At 37.2% G+C, this 19,243-nt stretch overlaps 2 protein-coding genes across 3 annotated transcripts; one reads left to right on the top strand and one right to left on the bottom strand.

Moving 5' to 3' along the window:
- Positions 1-491: 491 nt before the first annotated feature.
- Positions 492-3,164, bottom strand: LOC126379680 (uncharacterized). Its single transcript, XM_050028498.1, has 3 exons — positions 3,051-3,164; positions 2,674-2,912; positions 492-2,016 (listed from the first exon to the last, which is right to left on the bottom strand). The coding sequence occupies exons 1-3, from the start codon at positions 3,162-3,164 to the stop codon at positions 492-494; spliced, it is 1,878 nt and encodes a 625-aa protein (XP_049884455.1).
- A 2,866-nt stretch (positions 3,165-6,030) lies between these two features.
- Positions 6,031-18,603, top strand: LOC126379410 (uncharacterized). 2 transcript variants are annotated; one of them, XM_050028156.1, is made up of 3 exons: positions 6,031-6,187; positions 11,280-13,828; positions 18,467-18,603. In XM_050028156.1, exon 2 carries the CDS (start codon positions 11,539-11,541, stop codon positions 13,825-13,827), a length of 2,289 nt encoding a protein of 762 aa, XP_049884113.1. In that variant the 5' UTR covers positions 6,031-6,187; positions 11,280-11,538; the 3' UTR covers position 13,828; positions 18,467-18,603. The 2 variants fall into 2 exon arrangements, with proteins under 2 accessions (XP_049884113.1, XP_049884114.1); XM_050028157.1 differs by lacking the exon at positions 6,031-6,187 and adding an exon at positions 7,427-7,485.
- The last annotated feature ends 640 nt before the right edge of the window (positions 18,604-19,243 follow it).

Raw genomic sequence — 19,243 nt, forward strand, 5'->3', positions numbered from 1 at the left:
GCTCAATCCTATGACAAGCCGCCATTGCTAGCCCTTTGATGACGTAAGTGTTACCATTCAATTGGTATCTCCAACATGTCAAGGACGTAAATGTTATTATTGAAAATTAAGTGAATTACTGACTAATGTATTTAATTACTATTATTTGTCACATACCTCCACCCGCGTCCCCGCGTGGGCCCGCGTGGTGGTTTAAGGCCCGATCTCCCTATCCATCCATAGGGAAGGCTCGTGCCCCAGCAGTGGGGACGTTAATGGGCTGGTGATGATTTGTCACATATACAAAAATCATTAAAACTGTACGTAATCTTTTACTAAGTACAAAATTTCCTTGCAACGTAAACTAAAAACATTGGACGTGGGAATTTATTTTTTACGAAATGGCAACGCAGGTTCGGATGACGTCAGCTGGGCTAACCTTGAAATGCTAGCTGTCAGTTTTGAGAATACCTTGTCTTCTTATACCACGGTTTCAATCATATTGTCGTCTCCTACTTTTCCTTCCTAGCCAGCCGCTGTTTACTTTCCTGTTCCAGCTTAGACATGGCTTTCGCAACGGCCTCCCGAAAGTTGCCAGTCTTTGATTTATAATTTCGTTTCTGTTTGCCAACGATTTCATCGAGAGGTTTGTCGCCAATAAGATGCGCTAAGGGATTTACGTTAACTAATTTTGTGCCGCTAGGCAGCGTTAGTTTTGAAGATATGTGCTTAGCTATATCCGCAGGGCCCTTCTTGGAACTTTGACCTTCGCTCTTACCGTCTATCATGTCCTCCATTCTTACTATTTTGTAAAATGGCGCTTCAGGTAGAAGATGCGCTATTCTTATGTCCTTCGCGGAATAGTCTGGTGGTAGTTTTGGTATTACTATTTTATGTTGCGTGCGTTTGGCTTCCTGCGGCGCTTCCTCCAGCATAACTTCCTCAGCCACCTCTGGTACTCCGACCTTATCGCCGCCATCATCGTATTGTATAGGCTCATTGCCATTGTCATTAGATTCATCATTCTGTTCTTCAATAGGTGATTGAATCAATTTAACGTTAACCTTGTATTTTTCTGCAGAAACGTTCTTAAAACGCACAGGCATTTTAAGTTTTAACGTCGACGGAATAGGTTTCGGGTTAAACTTAGTCATCTTTATCACCGGTGGCTTCAAAGCTCGAGTAGTTGGTGTAACTGACACAGCAGCATTGACTTCAATAGCTTTCTTGGGTTTATTTGATGTTGTCTCCTCAGGAGTGAAATTCTCAATAAATTTCTTGACAGACATGTCATTGACTTGTTTAATAGTTACGGTAGCGGATTCAGCGATCTCTTTTACTTTTTTAATAGTTTTCCTGAATTTTTCTGGTGTTGTCGGATCTGGAGCACCATTTATACCCAGTTTTCTTCTTTCAAGTAAATTCTTAAGTGTTTCCGTCAGTTTTGATGTCGCGTGCGCTTTAGATATATGTTTTTTAAACGCAGCTTGCGAAGTAAATGTCTCTGAGCACTTTATACATTTCTTAATTTCACTGTCATTGTGCAAACTCATATGGTGATTGTAATTTTGAAATGTGTAACAATTTCTGTTACAAACACCGCATATAAACTTTTTGGGTTTCACTTGTATTGAATTAGTGTTCTTTTTGTATCGTCTTTTAAGTTTACTCAATGGTACGTCTTCTGACATGTCAGAATCAATCTTCCTCTTTCCTAGTCTGCTTTTAATGCCTTTCTTTTTTACTTGCTTATGTTTGCGTGCATGCTTTACCAGGATAACTCCGGATTCTGTTTGATCATCGTCTGATTTATCTGACAAATCAAGAATATTGGATCCGTTCGATTTTTTCTGTTCTTTATATCTGATTTTAAGTGGTTTTCTTTGGGAATCTTTAGCAGCATCTTCTGCATCTGTCTGAGCCTCTGTCTGTGTATCGGTCTGATTACCTGCCTCAGTGCTTTCATTGTTTTTGTATTTCTCAATTTCATCAGTAAAGAGACTTTTCGGCTGGAATGGATTCTCAGACTTCTTGTCGCTAAAGAAAACATGATACCGTTCATCAAACTCGACAAATCCAACACTTTCATGGTTGAGTTTTATATGTACGGTAAAATTCTTGCGGATTCGAAATATTTGGTTGCAAATTTTACAACAATACGGTTTGATTTCCGGGTGCTTTGAGTAGAAATGTCTGAACATGATTTGTGGATGTTTGAAGTACAATTCATCGCAATAAATACATTTGTATTTGTACAAATGCAGTTCAGATTTATGCACTTTTTCAATATGTTTTTCTAATCTCAAGTTGCCTACGTAGTCCTTGTGGCAAAAGTGGCAACGTTTCATCAAGATTGCCATTGGATGCTTTCTTGATTGATGTTCGGTCAATTCGTATATTGTATTCAGGGTTATATTACAATGATTGCATTTGAACGGATTGCAAAACTGAATATGTACAGGGTAAGCGGAATAATCAATGTTTTTAAGACATTTTGGACATGGTTTGACCACCTTTTCTACCCGTGGTTTTGTGCAGTCAATTTTAGATCGCAAATGCTTCCCTAGTTTTAACTTCGAATTATATACGTTGCTGCACTTATCACAAGCTAAAGATCGGCATTGTTTTTTCAATAAATGTTCTACGTATTTATTTACTTTTGTTGTGGTAATATTGCAACAGGCACACACATACGCAGCTTTTTTACCGTAGGACTGCAGAAACGCGGACGCTTTCACGTTCAAATACGACGACAGATGAGGGAAACAGTCGTTTAAACATACCCCATCATCATCATTATTATGTTTCTCAAATTCATGCTTTTCTAAGTCGAGCAAGCTCTGGCATACATAGTAACACTGCGAACAACTGTAGACATCCTTCTGTCCTCTTGTGCAATGCTTTTTCTCATGGTTTCTTAACGATTTTGTGTCCTGGAACACTTTCGTACAGTATTTACAACATGATAAACTTTGTAAGTGTGTGTCGAGGAGGTGACACGCGTAGTCGTCCAAACTAGGGAAGATATGGACACAGAAGTGACAGATGCGTGTCCCGGTTATGGCATGCACCTGATTTGCGTGCAATCTCAAGTCATCGGGCTCCAAGAACTCAGCATAGCAAATGGGACAAGTCGTCTCAGAATCGATGGGCGCTATCGCCATTATATCCTCTTCGTCGGACATTTTGCGAAGTTATTAGGCTCCTTAAAAAATATAGAACACTGTCACAACGAATATGTATCCATTTCATCTGTTTTCGTAGATTTTTATTTAAAATTCCGACAAAGCAGCGTCTCCGTAAAAATATTTTTGACAGTTAGTTTTTTTTTCTATAGGGTGCTACTATGTTTTAAAAGAACCGATTCAAATTATGAATTGTAATTTTTAATTACTTATTATTTATGTTCATATATAACTAATAAGCAAACCCTCTTTCTTCTACTACTTAACAAAATCAAATAATATTAATAATCGTCTTTCCTTATAAATGAAATAACCATTAAGAAAACCGAAAAAAGAAACAAGTCTTCAAAAGTCTTCGAGTATCAACTCTAGTAAAGGCGTTCAGAATCTATACCACAATAAACGCTTATTGAGCTTTTGAATAGAACATCAATCAATCAATCAATCAATAATACTTTATTGCACAACGACATATACAAAGGACATAAACATACGAATAAAAACATAAGTACAATAGGCGGCCTTATTGCTAAATAGCAATTTCTGCCAGGCAACCTTAGGGTGAAAGAAGTTAATGCATTGGAGCACGGGCTGGTGCAATAAACATATAATGACACAATGAGAACATTTTCTTTTCCTATTTGCAAAAAAAAGTAAAACTACTACATTTATTTTCTTTTGTATCTAAATACAACTACATACTTCTAATGTGTTAATATTTTATAAGCATTATAAAAACGATAATTTACATGTGACTTGAATTTTTGGTAATAAAAGTATTTAGGTTTGAGAACACGAAGAGGTTGCCATTTATGGATAAAAATTACCCATTATCGGTTTTTATCCTATACGTTGTGCGTTGGTTACTTAAAATGGGGCTAAAATTAAATATTTAACTAAGATAATGGTGCTAATTCCTGTAAATACCATCTAATTTTATTTTAGGTTATATCTGTCATTTTCTTATCCGCTGAAAAGGAAAGGGACGGGTAATCGACAAGCATAAAATTTATGGAACACACGTCAATTTTAAGCACAAATCTAAAACAACCGTCTAAAAATTCGCCCGGGTTATTCATTTATTTACTCATTCTTCCTAAAATTAAGAGCTGTCAATCATCCGTCCCTTTCCTTTTCGGCGGATAAGAAAATGACAGGTATAACTTAAAGTAAAATTAAGAGATGTCTGCAGGAATCGGGGCCATTTATTTTTTAATATTTGTACACCTGCATGCAGGCCGAACACATCACAACACTGTTATGTAAATATTTTTACCACCCTTATTTAATCGAATAAATTCATTTGACTTTGATTTGATTTCTTATCTCGTTTTCATATGGTCCGCCTACCTAACCTGAATAATTCACAGATCTGGTCCGGTTTTTTTTGCACAAGTGACCATCTGTCTGAATTTCCAATCCGTCAAGGGAAAACCAGTACAATACAAATTAAGTCAGATACCTCCGAAACACATTTCTTGGGAATATGGTGACAATCATTTACTTACACGAATTCGAGAACAAATTCGAAAATCATTGGCTTAGGTCAATGATAGTTTTCGAACCTGCAACCTTAGATTGAGTGTCAAGCGTAATTCCAAGGTTCCATTTAATATCTATCTACTTAGCCTGTATCCACCCACTGCTGGGTATAGGCCTCCTCTCCAAGGTTAATAAACAATTTTTAAACTACTTCAAAGTTTGTTTAATAAAAAGTAAGAAATAAATATGTTTTATACTTATATACAATTTTATATACCTTTTCCTATAATTTTGTGAACAAAAAATAGGCTTGTTTCCGACTACTCAATCAGTTACATTTTACTAAACGTCAAAACACGAAATAACTATGGAATTTGTATGAAAAGCACACTGTGACGTCATAGAAAAACGTGACAAAATGTCTTACTTATTATTACGTTTTTCTTGATTAATACATATTCATATTCGGTAAACATATCTATTATGATTGTTAACTGTTGTGCTCGTCTTTTAAATAAATAAATAAATAAACAAAATTTCATAATTTATCTTGAACCTAGTTAGACGACCCAATTAGAAACATTAAATGAAGAGAAAATTTATGTTTATGGCATTCATATTAACGAATAAAACCTCAGTCGAAACGATGTTATAGTAATCATATATTATTAATGCATGAGTTTATGTATGCATGCATATATTATATTCAGTTACAGTATTAATTAGCGATTATTATTTTAAAAACAATTATGGAAAGCAAGCATTTTTTATTAATGTAGATGTTTCATTCAACCTTTGGCGATATGAATATTAATCATATATTAAAAAAATATCTACTCTGTGAAAAACATTTGTCTTCGTAACAACAACCTTCACATCACCTAGTAGATGTTGACACAGGTGTATTGTATCTTACTGTAATTGATGTTAGTCATCTAGCATATAATAATAATAGGTTCAAAGTACAATCGTCATATGGCTGATGAAATAATAATATCTATGTAAACCATCTAAGTACTTCTACTTGATAAGTACGTCAGTTGACACTGTGACTAGTTGTTAAAGTAAACCACACCATACGGTGTTAATTAATGTATATTTTTTAATGTTCGCAATCTTTCCTTATACTAATCATCCCCGATACAATTTTCGTTAAAGTAACTGGAAAAATAAATTTTAAAAAATACCGATTTTTTACTAATCAGGAAAATAGCAAAGGTGTCGTTTATTTGGTTAGGCTTCTATCGAGTGTTTTTTATGAAAGCAGCCAAATTAGTCAAGTTATATTTAAACAAAAATAAAAGTGTTATTTATTACAAATACTGTTGTTTTTCCAAAATAAAATCTGTGCCTGTCATACAAAATATAATTACCGCTTTTTGGGGGTAACATCGATTACCATAGCACCCTGAGCAATGCGGTGAAATCACGTTTCGCCTGACACCTCCCGTGTCTGTCATGTCATCACTGGACTGTCACCGAATGCCCGTACAAAAATACTAGGCGGTACACGCTGCCATGCACAAAATCAAGACTTCCAGGTGATTTGCCGTTAGTAATAAACAAACGCCGTCGTATTTGCTGAAAAAAATCCGAACAAAACCCCGCCCATTTACATACTGCAAATCATTATAACCTAACTTTTGATTGTTATTTTCGTTAATAATTTACCTTGTTCTTTGTGTTTTTTCGGCAAACGCGACATTGTAAGTGTGTTTTGGTGTGGTTGTGGTGCTAATAAGATGTGTACTTGGTGTTTTTAGTGAATAATATTAAAAGTTTTGTATTCATGTTTTGTGGTGCAATGCGTTCGACGAAGGTATTTTGTGGTACACATTACTATGTACCGTTATTCGTAATAGTTTTTTAAACTGTTATTACCATATATGTGATAATAGGTATGTTTTTGAAGTGAATTATGGTGTTTATCTATTGTGCGTAGGTGGGGTACTATCCCCCCCACTAAGTTCCATACATATTGCATTGCATGACAAACATACATAAATTATCGCTTTTAATGATTAAAAGTTTCACTAGTAAATCGATGTTAAAAGTATAACTTTATGTAGGGTATACCTTTTCTTTGTTTTTTTTTTATGTGGCTTTGATATCAGGTTTTGGCTTAATTTCCCTTTTACATAAAACATGGGATAAGGTAGACTAACAATGGTGCACTGTGCCTTATAGTAATAACAATAACTTCATTTTTTCCTGCACAATCTATGTATGTGTATAGTACACACACAGTCGTAAACTCTATGTTGCTATAAATAGTATCTTTTTTATCATAAATAACATATTATGGTCCTCTTATTTAACTAGTGTTTTTTTTTTAAAAGAACGTCTAGGGCCCTGTGCCGAGATTTTTCTTGCAGCTTCTTTTCCCCAGCTATACAAGTTCTGAGAAGCTGCAGTAGTTTTAGGCAGATGAGACGTTTGTTATTTAAAAATTGATGATTCAAAGTGTAACTATGTTATCTATTGAATAAAGATATTTTTGAATTTGAATTGAATTTGTGAAGAAATAGATTAGGAGAATTTGTAGATTCTGGTTTGTAGTGATATAAATCGAGAGAGGAAAATAAAAACCGTGTTCCGCTGTCACTCCATCTTGGTTATATTTTTATTATTGGTGTTTGTTAATAGCGACATCTGTTAGGTTTATAACCGGTTTTATTTAGCTCAACCCGTACGGTATTTGTTTGGTTATTACGTCACATTTTCAAATATCTTTAACAATGACGTCGTAAGCGAACTAATTGATTCATAAAATATGCGCTAGATGGCGCTGGTCCGTGATTACTCGTAGCTCTGCTACAAGCGCCAAGGGCGCAATAGGGTAAGGATAAAAAGTAGATGCGTATGGTACTTCTCATACTTGCAACCATTTTTCTTTGTTCATGAAAATTAGACTGAGGAATTCACTCACTCATTCATTTATTTTTCCTTGAGGAATGGACTTTGAGTAATAACCAGGGTTGACAAGGTTGGTATTCCACCTCACAACCCACATGATAAGAAGACTGGGGAATTCATGATGAAGGGTCTGTAGTATATTTCTCCATCAACACTTATCAACTTCAACTTCCAACTTTATGGTTGTTGGCATCCCCAACATTTTAGTTTTTTAATTATTATTTAAGTATGGCAATACTGTAACACTCTCCTTTTTCTAATGGTGAACATTACACGCGATTCTCTAAACTGTATGGCAACCGGTCGTAATCAACACTTATCTCTCTGCTTACCCTGTGGCAGTTATGTGTGTTTGTTGAAAATTTAAGATAGATTTTTTTTTTCATCAAATATGGAAATACTACAACGCTTCCAAAACGGAGTGCTCAAATCAATAGCGCAAGCACCTTGGTTCACTCGCATGAACGAACTACACGAGTACCTTGGAATGAGGACAGTTAAGCAAGAAATTGCCACAACTACAAGGCTATACAGAGATCGAATTACTCATCATCAAAACAAACTGGCCCGGAGTTTAAGTGACAACCACTACATGAGACGCCTCAAAAGGACGCACATATGGGATAACATACAGTAGCACCTTAATGAAGGCAGCCTTCTAATGAGGGGGCCTGTCCTGCATGTTAATAAAACCAAACCATCAAAACTGCTTATGGTCAGTCGACCGATCGCATGTTTGGGCACAAAAATGAAAAAAAAAAAAAAAAAAAGATTTTTTTTTTAAATGTTACACGCATGTGCTACAAAACTGTTTACTGCAAAACACCATTGTACAATTTACATATATTGACTTTCAATTGGTATAAGTAGTGTACTTGATTTATTCCAAACCTCTCAAAGTATGTGTTTATCTCACAAGATGTTTTTGCTTAACAATTATGTACTACTACTATACTGGTGCAGATTCCTGTAGATAGCATCTAATTTTAAGTTATACCTGTAATTTTTTTTATCCACCGAAAAGGAATGGGACGGACAATTGACAGCTGTCAATTTTAGTTTTGGCGCCATTTAGAGCATTTCCTTCAGCACATCTCTAATGTCACGTAATCTGGGGGAACTGTAGTATCGCCAATTAGTGTTGCCGAAAAATCGATAGTTTTACTATCGATAGTAAACAGTCAAAATCACCTACCCAACCGATAGGCCTATCGATACTGTCGATAGTATCAATAGTTTTTCATTTTTTAACTATCGATAGTATCGTTACTTATCAATAGTATCGCAAAAAAATAGCAAACGATAGAGTCGATACTATCGATTAATTATCGATATTATCTTTTTTTGGTAAACTATCGATAGTTCGATCGAAAACTATCGATAGGACACTATCGAGCGGCAACACTACCGCCAATACTAGCAAAGAGAAGCGCAAGGGCAGGGCAATACCTTCCTTTTCTCGAAATGTTTTGATGATTTTTCCCATGTAGATACCTAATGTTTTTGCTTAACATTTATGTACTACTATAGTGGTGCAGATTCCTATAGATAGCATCTAATTTTAAGTTATACCTGTCATTTTCTTATCCGCCGAAAAGGAATGGGATGGTCAATTGACAGCTGTCAATTTTAGTTTTGGCGCCATCTAGCGCATTTCCTTCAGCACATATCTAATGTCACGTAACCTGGGGACACGGTACCTATTCTCGAAACGTTTTGTTCATTTTCCCTCTAACCTAATGACGGACGTGCCTATTGCCAATAACCGGGGACACCACGTGCTATCAACTATAAATGATCTAAACATGAATTCAAACCCATAAATTCGAATTCACCCCGAGCCGGATTATTCTCATAATCTTCTCAAGTGCTCGTCTGAAATGCCATGTAAAATAAAAAAGAAATCATTCCTTATTCTCTAGAAGTTTCGAATCTGTTTAACAAATTTATTAATACCTTCAGGCGGTCCGTGGTTCTGTGACCTTCAGTGATACGGCTCTCATACAATTTTCATTATAACATGTAGATACATACATACACACGCTCTTAATACATAATAGCAGAGTAGAGCTACTTGTCATGAGAAGGGCATCTAAACAACTTTCCCTCATTCAGCGCTTATCGCTATCGACCCACTAGGGTCGATTAATTCTTTCAAATATTTTTCCTCTCAGACGACGCCCTGAGCCGAGGTTCGCGCCCAACTGGGCACCCTCAGGCCTGTTGTCTTAAACGTTGTACCGGGTGAGAGCCTTCAGCGCTCCCCATTTGTCCGGCCAAGTAGTTAATGCCATCTGCGGCAAATCTAAAATAAGTCACGTAAAAAAAAAGGGCAACTAAACAATACAGTGGTGCTAATTCCTGTAAATACCATCTAATTTTATTTCAAGTTATATCTGTCATTTTCTTATCCGCCGAAAAGGAAAGAGACGGGTAATCGACAAATTAGAGCTAATTTACACCACTTATAGCTCTATAAGAACTTGTAATAATAATAAACAAATTAAAAAAAATGTACACTTGACATATCATATTCAGATGTGATTTTAGTTAAAATCGCTCACGTTTAATCCGGGTAAAATTGGCACCGCTTTTTTATAATGGCCCATAGTATGTTATAATAATAATATCTTTATTTGTACTATATAAGCCTTAAATATGTGTCAATATTTGTTAACATTTATAAATATGTAGTTACAGGCTGTGACATAATTAATATGAGTCAGCTGGTAACCTCAAAAGTCTTAAAACTGAGCAAAGGATACCACCTACCATCCAAAAGTTGTATACAAAAAGCCAAAAGTGAGGGTTGACTCAACTATGCCTGATGGTAAACATAGAGAAGCCCACATTGCACAAGCAACTGAAAATCAACGCAATGAGTCAGTTTCGAATCAGTTGCGACTACCATACTGGCCTACTAGGTGCTTCTTCACGCTTCGCTTAAAGGTCCTCATGTTGTAAGAAGGGAACACTTGAGCCGGCAACCCGTTCTACTTTTTAATGGTGCGGCAGAGATAGGAGTTGCCAATTTTTTTTTTACGTTTGCGAGGTTTGTTAACAAAAATCACATTAGAATGCGAATTTTCAAGATGGCGCTTGCGAGTTTTTCGCTATAAGGCGACAGTAGGTTTTCACATTATACACCTTTATTTAAAGTACCGTTAGGTTAGCAGATTTGTGTACATAAGTAGATATACATTAATATAACATGGTGCATATCAAACATTTAGGTATAATATGCAAGTTATAAAAAGAAATGTCTTCCACTGACTCAGTGTTCGCAGTTTAGACACCTAATTGAGTACGTTTTTAAAGCTATTTTTGTGGTCGTTTTTGCTAATATGGTGGAGTAAGCAGGTAGTACGCAGGACGCGGAAGCTATTTTTGTGAAGGTCGAAGCGGGAAGGCCTGTGTCCAAGATGTAGGATATAGAATAAAGAAAACTACTACGTATAGATAGAACGATAACTCGCCCCGCACCAATTCGTATCGGGCGCCTACCTCACCCCCTCTGGGTTGTGATGCTATGTTAAGATATTTTTACACAAGCAACGAAACAGGAGCATGGAGCTTGGAGCCACGCTCTTGTGAGCTCTTAATTAGTGATGAATGAAACAGGACATTTTTTCCACCGGACAGTTCCAAGAATTTCTACTCACAAAAACCAGCTTCATTTGACCAAAATATTAACATCCATGTTTTCCTTGATTCCAGATCTTGAAATGCGGTGATAGTCTACAGTCCAATACCAATTTTAACAAAAACAAAACCTACCTCTGGGCCTTACTTCGCACAAACCCTTCTCTTTGGCATCACCACCGTACGGGCATAGAAAACCGACTGATCAACCAAATAAACATAATATTAGCTGCTGCTAGCTATTCTCGACTTGAAATCTTGGAGAAACCAAGAAAGTCTCTTCTGTAATATAGAAATCGTTGTACAGTTTTATTTTAATAGTGAATTTTTGACAATGACAGAGAACGTTGATGAACTGACTGCAAAGATGGCGGAACTGACTGTGCTGTCGTTCCGCAAGGTTGAAGATGTCAAGCGACTTGTTGTGCATTTCAATAATGTGATAAACCACCCTCTGACGCAAGAGAAACCAGTGTTGCAAAGTTATCTGAAGAATCTGAACGAGACGCACCGGAAGATATACTTCCAGAAGAGAGAGGGAGTTGAGGTGGAGTATATCTTCACAACGGAGAAGAAGAGTAACTTGCAGAGGCAAAGGTTCAACAGTCTTCCCGTGAGCGAGGTGCCGGAGTTACTTAAAGCCGAGTTGTTGAATGTTGAGAACGCTAAACAGGTGCATATCTGCACGGATTGTGACGTAGAAATCGAGATGAATGATGAGGAGCCTTTGATGGAGTCTTTGCAGAAGCATTTCAACTTGGAAGTCCATTTGCCCAAGCCGAAAATGAAGCGTGAGAGTGTAGACGTAGCTGAACCGATAATTCTTCCTAACATGTCCAGAAGACTATCCGCCATGGAGTGCGGAGAGACCCCAGCGCAGATGGCGCAAATTCTCCAACTTGTTAAACCAATGGAGAAGCTGGATAGAACATTCTCCGCTAAACTTGAGGCTTCTTTGATTCGACATTTGCCGGATAATTCGGAAGCGAGTATCGACGCTGCCGTCAAGTTCTATCAGGCGGCTTATGACAAGTTATGTCAAGAAGTAGCAATGATGGACTTCTCTGACAAGACGAGCTCTGTAGCTCCTATCATCATGAGCATTAAAGACAACGTCAATCAGAACTTCGCTACGGATGCTAACAAAAATTTTGAGAATGAGGATAACGATCAGGCGCCTGAAGCGAAGACGCAAGTGAAGAATCAGGTTAAGAAGTACCGCTACTACGGCCCTATTGAGAACTACATTGTGGAGCTGCTCCTGAACCATAAGCTTCTCTCTTTAGTTGACGACCGTACTGGGAAACTAGCTTTCTTCTGTATGGCTTGTGAGTACTATACCCTGCGGTTCCGATATGACAGTGTGCTCAGCCATGTCTTCAGCGAAACGCATATCAATAACTTGTCATGCATCTTGCAAGCGGATAAACACATCCCCTTTTCCATGCGCGATACATCCATGGATAAAATTAAGGAGATGAACTATAAATTCTTGCACAGCCACAGCGTTTCTGAAGACGCGAACGGCTACAGCTGCGGTCTTTGTAAACACAACATCGACTCTATTGAAGCTTCCATCATGCATATTCTGGATGAAAATCATTTGGCGAAGCTTTCTGACAAGTTGTATCGTAAGATGAAGGCTAATAACCAGGACGGAGTCAATCCTGACGAATGGGGTCCTAAGAGTTTGGACTGGTCGAAGTTTTTGGCGACCGTTGGGAAGCCTTTGAACAATCGCGATCATGTTGTTATTGAGAACTTTATCAAACCTTCAGGAAAGATCGCCAACTACTGCTCGTGTTGCGATATGACGTTGAAAGGTCCGAGACAGGTGCTGTTCAACCACATCCGCCAGAAGAAGCATCTCCGAAACGCTGCTCCGCATAAACTGGCCCTACTTTACAAGAACCACTGCCGCCCTTCGGAGTATTACGCAAGTTTCGGAAACTACTACGTCTGCGCTGTCTGTCCGATGTTCATCGCGCTTCCATCTTTCGCAGCGATTGTCGAACACTTCGAAAGTACCATCCACATCGAGACTATCGCCAAGATGATCCGTACAGCGCTCTACGAGCAAACAGCTGACTCTGACATCTTGGCGTCTAACAAAATAATTACCAAGGACGGTTTTAAATGCGACCTCTGCGATGTGGCTCTTCAGGACTTGAACGAGGCAATGACACACGTTTTATCGAACATCCAGCATCAGAATTTAGTTGTCGACGCTAAGACACAGGAGAATAAAGGCGACATAATAAGCGTTTATATGCGTGGGAACTACATTCTCCACAACGAAGGCGCAAGCTTCACCTGTACCGTTTGCAAAGGGGTGTTTAATTCCATTCGGTCGTTGCTGACTCACTTGATTTATGCTGATCATTTCGCTCAGAAGCCGTCTACTGAGAATGTGTTCAGATTCTATTTGGAGTTGAAGCATAACATAAATATGTTGGGGAGGAATAAGTATGATTACTATGAGTTCGGGAAGTTGAAGTGTGGGGTTTGTGACGCGGATTTGGAAGAGGGGGAGAATGCAAAGAAACACGTGGTATCACCGCGTCACAGAGAAAATATGGGGGCCAGTTATGTTAATTTGAATGATGTGTCTACTGTTGAATAAGGTGAGAATAATTTTAGCATAATATACTTATATATAAAGTTGCGCGGTGAAAATTCGTTTCAAAGTAGAAGGTTAAAAAACCGCATTGAGGCAATAGGCTAGTTTCCAACTAGTCAAATCAGTTACTTTTTACTAAACGTCAAAACACGTAGAATTTGTACGAAAGCAACCTGTGATGTCACAGAAAAACGTGATGAAATTTCGCACGTATTATTGCATTTTTCTTTATTAAAATTGATAAATAAGTTAAATAGAAAAGAAAACTTTTTTATCACCTTTAGATCTGTCTTTATTTAGTAAACGAAATTTCATAATTTATCTACCCAATTCAGTGCAGTGACACTGAATTGGGTTGAGTGGTCCTTGTTTAGATTAATTTTTAAACGCGGAGCGCTTAAGTCCTGGTACTGGACTTGCACCAATGAGTTATTAACTTAATAAAGGAGATCATCGGCTCTCCATACTTTGGCCGGCCCAAATTTGAAAGTGCCGGCCAGAGAAAAAAAATGTGTCGAACCTTTCGAGTAGATTGCTCTGATCATTTTTTACTATGACACCAAACGTGTATGACCATTAGTTTGGCTTTAATTGGATTTTAAAAATCACGATTTTTTCATACATTTTGTAAAAAAAATATTATGTCCGTTTGGAAAAAGGGGAAACAGGCGTATTACAAAGGACCGTTAGAACATTTATTAGTATGGCGCCAAACTTCTATGACCATTATTTTGACGTTTATTAGACTTTCCGTTTTGGTTAATATGTTAAAATGCCGGCAATCGAAAAGAATACGTCGAATCCGTCTAATAGTTGCTTCTCAATATTTTTTAATATGACACCAAACATATATGACCATTATTTTGACATTTATTGGAATTTACGTTTTAGTTCAAATGTGAAAAGTGCCGACCAGCAAAAATACCATGTAGAGAGTATCGAGTAGATGCCTATTAACATTTTTTTCTATAGCACCAAACGTGTACGATCATTAGTTTGGATTTTATTTTATTTTACAAATCTTGATTTCTTATTTATTTTGTTTAAAAATAAAGTGCTTTGGGCAAAAATTGCGATACGGCGGATTACAAAGGACCTTTAATACAACTTTGAACATTTAATAATCTGGCGCAAAACATTTTTGACCATTATTTTGACTTTGGCTTTTACTGGACTTTTTAAAAATCTTTATTATTTTTATACATTTTAACAATGACAACAAGCAGAGCTTTCCCAATGACTAGTTATTAGTCAGATAAATACTTTAAGTTTTTGTTTTGTGTGTTGTTGGGTGAACTTCAATATTAATACTATCTAATCTTAGATATGATGTTGGCTGTAGTTTTTGCATTCCACTCAACGTTACGGCCTAAGTTTAGTTTGAATTATTATGACCGTAGATGGTTGCCACTCTGCAAAGATAGGCTTGCCATCTAGTGTCGAAACTCGTATTTTGGTATGACGTCTGAAGTAGCTGTTAGGGAAGACAGGAGTCGGGCAGTTGTACTTTGCATGTATGCCGATCACAATGTCCTGGTGCTACTCGGCCAATAACGTAGTACCTCTATCACCCCACTGTATTTTCCTTGTATACACACTTTTCTTAAAAAAAAGTAGCTTCTAAAGCGTAAACGCAAACCTATTTTTAATTTACAAAAATGTGTCAAAAAGACGACTATATTACGCCTTTATCAATATAGTTCCATTTTCACCAGATAAAAGTTTTTTTCGCCAAAGTGCAGGTATCTATGAAAACACCAGATTTTTGAAAAATCGAATTAAGTTCAAAATAGTGGTCATAGACGTTTAATTCCATTTAAATAACGCGCCTGTTATGTTTTATTTTTTACAAAATGAATCAAAAATCAAGATTTTTTTAAATCCAACAAAAGCCAAACTAATGGTCATACACGTTTTTCTCATAGTGAATAATGTTTACAGGTATCTTCTCGATAGCTTTGACATGTGTTTTTTGCTAACCGGCACTTTTCACACAGAAACTATAACGTAAAGTCCAACAAAAGTCAAAATAATGGTCATAGACGTTTGGTGCCCTAATAATAAATGGTCAAACGGATAAGTTATAACGGAGTATACCAATAATGTTTCTTGGCCGGCACTTCACATTTTCACCAAAAATGTATGAAAATTCATGTTTTTTTTTAATTCCAATAAAACCGAAAATATTGACCCTACAGCTTTGGTGCCATAGTAAAAAATTCTCAGACGGATAAGTTCTAAGTATATATATCATTATTGTTACTTGGCCGGCACTTTACATTTTGACCAAAAATGAATGAAAAATACAGTTTTTTTAATTCGAATAAAACCGAAGATATTGACCCTACAGCTTTGGTGCCATAGTAATAAATGCTCAGATGGATAAGATCTAACGGAATATAGCAAAATTATTTTTTGGCCGGCACTTTGACTTCTGGGCCGAAATCCGATGATCTCCTTTATCTTAAGTGCAGTCACTAACACAGTTGGCTCGACCATTATAGGCGGCGATACGGCTCACCTATCACGTTGGTCTAACACAAAGCTCCATGAAGTGTGGGTACTTAGGGTGGTATTATAATAAACTAATCTCAGCTGAGACTGCCTCAAGCATTTAGGAACTCTCACATTGACATGATCTTGAGGGCAGTCTCGAAGTTGAGAATAGTTTGTTAATACCACCCCTGGTTCATCTTGCGGTGATGTACCTCTGTCTACCCCATTGTACTCGTGAGCTTATCTTTATTCCTTGTGGCTCTGTCCACCCTCATAAGTGCTGCGTGAGTTTCCGTAATGTATATTTACAGGATATAATATTCGCTTGATAACTATTAGGAAGTAAAACCTTGATATTATGATAATTATAATTAAATTAGATTCAGTGACGTGCCGGTCTCGGAAATGTTCCCAAAATAGGCTAGTTTCCAACTAGTCAAATCCCTATTTTGATCGTAAATTCCGAATATTAAATTACTAAAGTCAAGGCTGTATGGTCCTCAGGTCTTTGCCTGCCTTATATAAGGAGAATTTAAACAACAACAAGTTACTTTTTACTAAACGTCAAAACAGGAAATTACTATGGAATTTGTATGAAAAAGTACACTTTGACGTCATGGAAAAACGAGATAAAATATCGGAGTTATTATTACGGATTTCTTGATTAAAATTCATAAATAAGTTAAATAGAAAAAAGAAAATGTTTTTCGTTAGGTTTAGATATGTCTTTATTTAGTAATCACAATTTCATAATTTATCTTGAAACTACTACACAATCCAATTGTTCTTTCTTGTACTCTGGTCTTATCTGTCTAAAGATTAGTTATGAAAGCTCAGGGGGGTTAAAATGGCCACATCGAAGCAATTCATCTACGAAAGCAATATTGCAATTTGACATTTGCGCATATGAAAGTAAGTGCGCAATGCAAACAAATGTCAATGTGAATTGCTTCTATGTTTCCATTTTAACCCCTCTGTTCACATAAGTTTTGATTGTTTTAACCGCTGGGAATATTCCCAAAATGGAAACATTCCCGAGAACGACCCACAGCTGATTATATCCGTTGTGATAACAGTTTAAGTATACAGTTATTTACTACGTCTTATCTCAATATATACCACACCTATTATATATTTTTTTTTATCTTATTTATCTTCTCGGAGCTCGGTGGCGCAGCGGTAAACGCGCTCGGTCTGCGATTGTTGAAGTTAAGCAACTTTCGCAAAGGCCGGTCATAGGATGGGTGTTTACAAAAAAAAAAAGGTTTTCATCTCGAGCTCCTCCGTGCTTCGGAAGGCACGTTAAGCCGTTGGTCCCGGCTGCATTAGCAGTCGTTAATAACCACCAATCCGCACTGGGCCCACGTGATGGTTTAAGGCCCGATCTCCCTATCCATCCATAGGGATGGCCCGTGCCCCAGCAGTGGGGACGTTAATGGGCTGATGATGATGATCTTATTTATCTTATCTGACCTTATATGAATAGGCATTTGGTAGGTAAGCGTGATCCACCCTAACACATCGTCACTTAATCTTACCATCAGTGAGATCGTGATCAAAGGCTAACCTATATTATTATACAGGGTGTTAGTGATTCCGTACCGAATATTGAGGGGATTATTCAGACCATGATCCTGTGTATCATATCCATCTATATTGTTTTTGATGGATAACTAAAAGACCACAGTAAAAAAAAGAAGACCACAATATATTATCCAATTATTTTCGAATTCATGGAAAACATCGTGAGCACCATCCACCACAAATGTGGGTCTCACATTCCCGAGAAATGCGTTCCGGAGGTACTTGACCTAACCTAAATTGGGCTGTTTTGAGAAGGTAACAGGACCTGTCAAATCTTCAGTTAGGTAAGCGGACCCCGTGAAAACGAGATAATGCTAGGGGGATGATGACGATGTATTGGGCCGGTTTTCCCTTCGGGTTTGAAGGCCAGACAGGCAGGTTCTGTAAAAAAAAACGGACCTGTTAACTCTTCCGGTTAGGTTAGGTTAGGTTAGTGACAATGGAATACTTATAACGATAGGGAGATGATTATGTAGGGTTGTCAGGGTTCAGGTTACAAGCGTGAATTGTATTCTGTCTTTTTTTGTTTCGATTAAATAATGTTTGTATTATGTTGTTTCAGATTGACTGCGTGTTGTCCGTGGTGCGGCGCGCGCGCACCTTGTTGAATAATTATACAAAAGAACAATCATGCAATACTGTGCTTGGTCAACCGTTTTACAATGAAATTTTAATAAATGAAATAATTTTTTAACTATACTTGTCGTTTCATTTATTTTGCCTTATTATACTAGTATTTCGGCGGTACGGCTCACCTATCACGTTGGTCTAACAGAAAGCTCGGTGAGGTGTGGGTACTTAGTTCATCTTGCGATGGATGTACCTCTGACTACCCCTATTGGGTATTATAGTCGTGAGCTAATGTATGTTTCACAGTGAAGCGTTCAAAAATAGCTAAGGCAATTTTAAAGAATAAGTATTTTTTAATTTATGAATCTTAGGATCGAGTTTCCACTGACGCGGATTTGACCAATCACAGCGTTCGAGAGAGCGAAAAACGAAGACGCTTTGTCACTCTCTCCCTCACGGTGATTGGTCGATTCCTGCACATCTCCGCTTCAATGGAAACGCAGCCATGGTTGGCTACTTGACAACCTAGTCAAATGAGATACTTACGAACCATCAAAACGAAAGTTTTTGAAGTTTTGTTATGGATTTTGTATGCAAATACTGTCCTGTGACGTCATCAATAAAAGCGGTCAAACGTCGTACTCATTGTTACTTAATTCGTAAATAACATTCAAAAAGTGAAATGGGATTGATTTTTGAGCTTCTATTTCTAGATTGGCATTTTATAATTTATCTTTGCATGTACGGTCACGAGCATTAATATGTATAC

Source organism: Pectinophora gossypiella, chromosome 29, assembly GCF_024362695.1.
Source record: "Pectinophora gossypiella chromosome 29, ilPecGoss1.1, whole genome shotgun sequence".
Classification (NCBI taxonomy): Eukaryota; Metazoa; Arthropoda; class Insecta; order Lepidoptera; family Gelechiidae; genus Pectinophora; species Pectinophora gossypiella.

What these genes read in the sequence shown, in the direction of transcription:
- LOC126379680 (XM_050028498.1), bottom strand. Translation starts at nt 3,164, where the DNA reads ATGTCCGACGAAGAGGATATAATGGCGATAGCGCCCATCGATTCTGAG. An exon ending in TGAGATTGCACGCAAATCAG is followed by an intron (nt 2,913 to 3,050) that starts GTGCATGCCATA and finishes AAAGTGTTCCAG; the next exon opens with GACACAAAATCGTTAAGAAA. An exon ending in TCCTACGGTAAAAAAGCTGC is followed by an intron (nt 2,017 to 2,673) that starts GTATGTGTGTGC and finishes TGTTTTCTTTAG; the next exon opens with CGACAAGAAGTCTGAGAATC.
- LOC126379410 (XM_050028156.1), top strand. Translation starts at nt 11,539, where the DNA reads ATGACAGAGAACGTTGATGAACTGACTGCAAAGATGGCGGAACTGACT.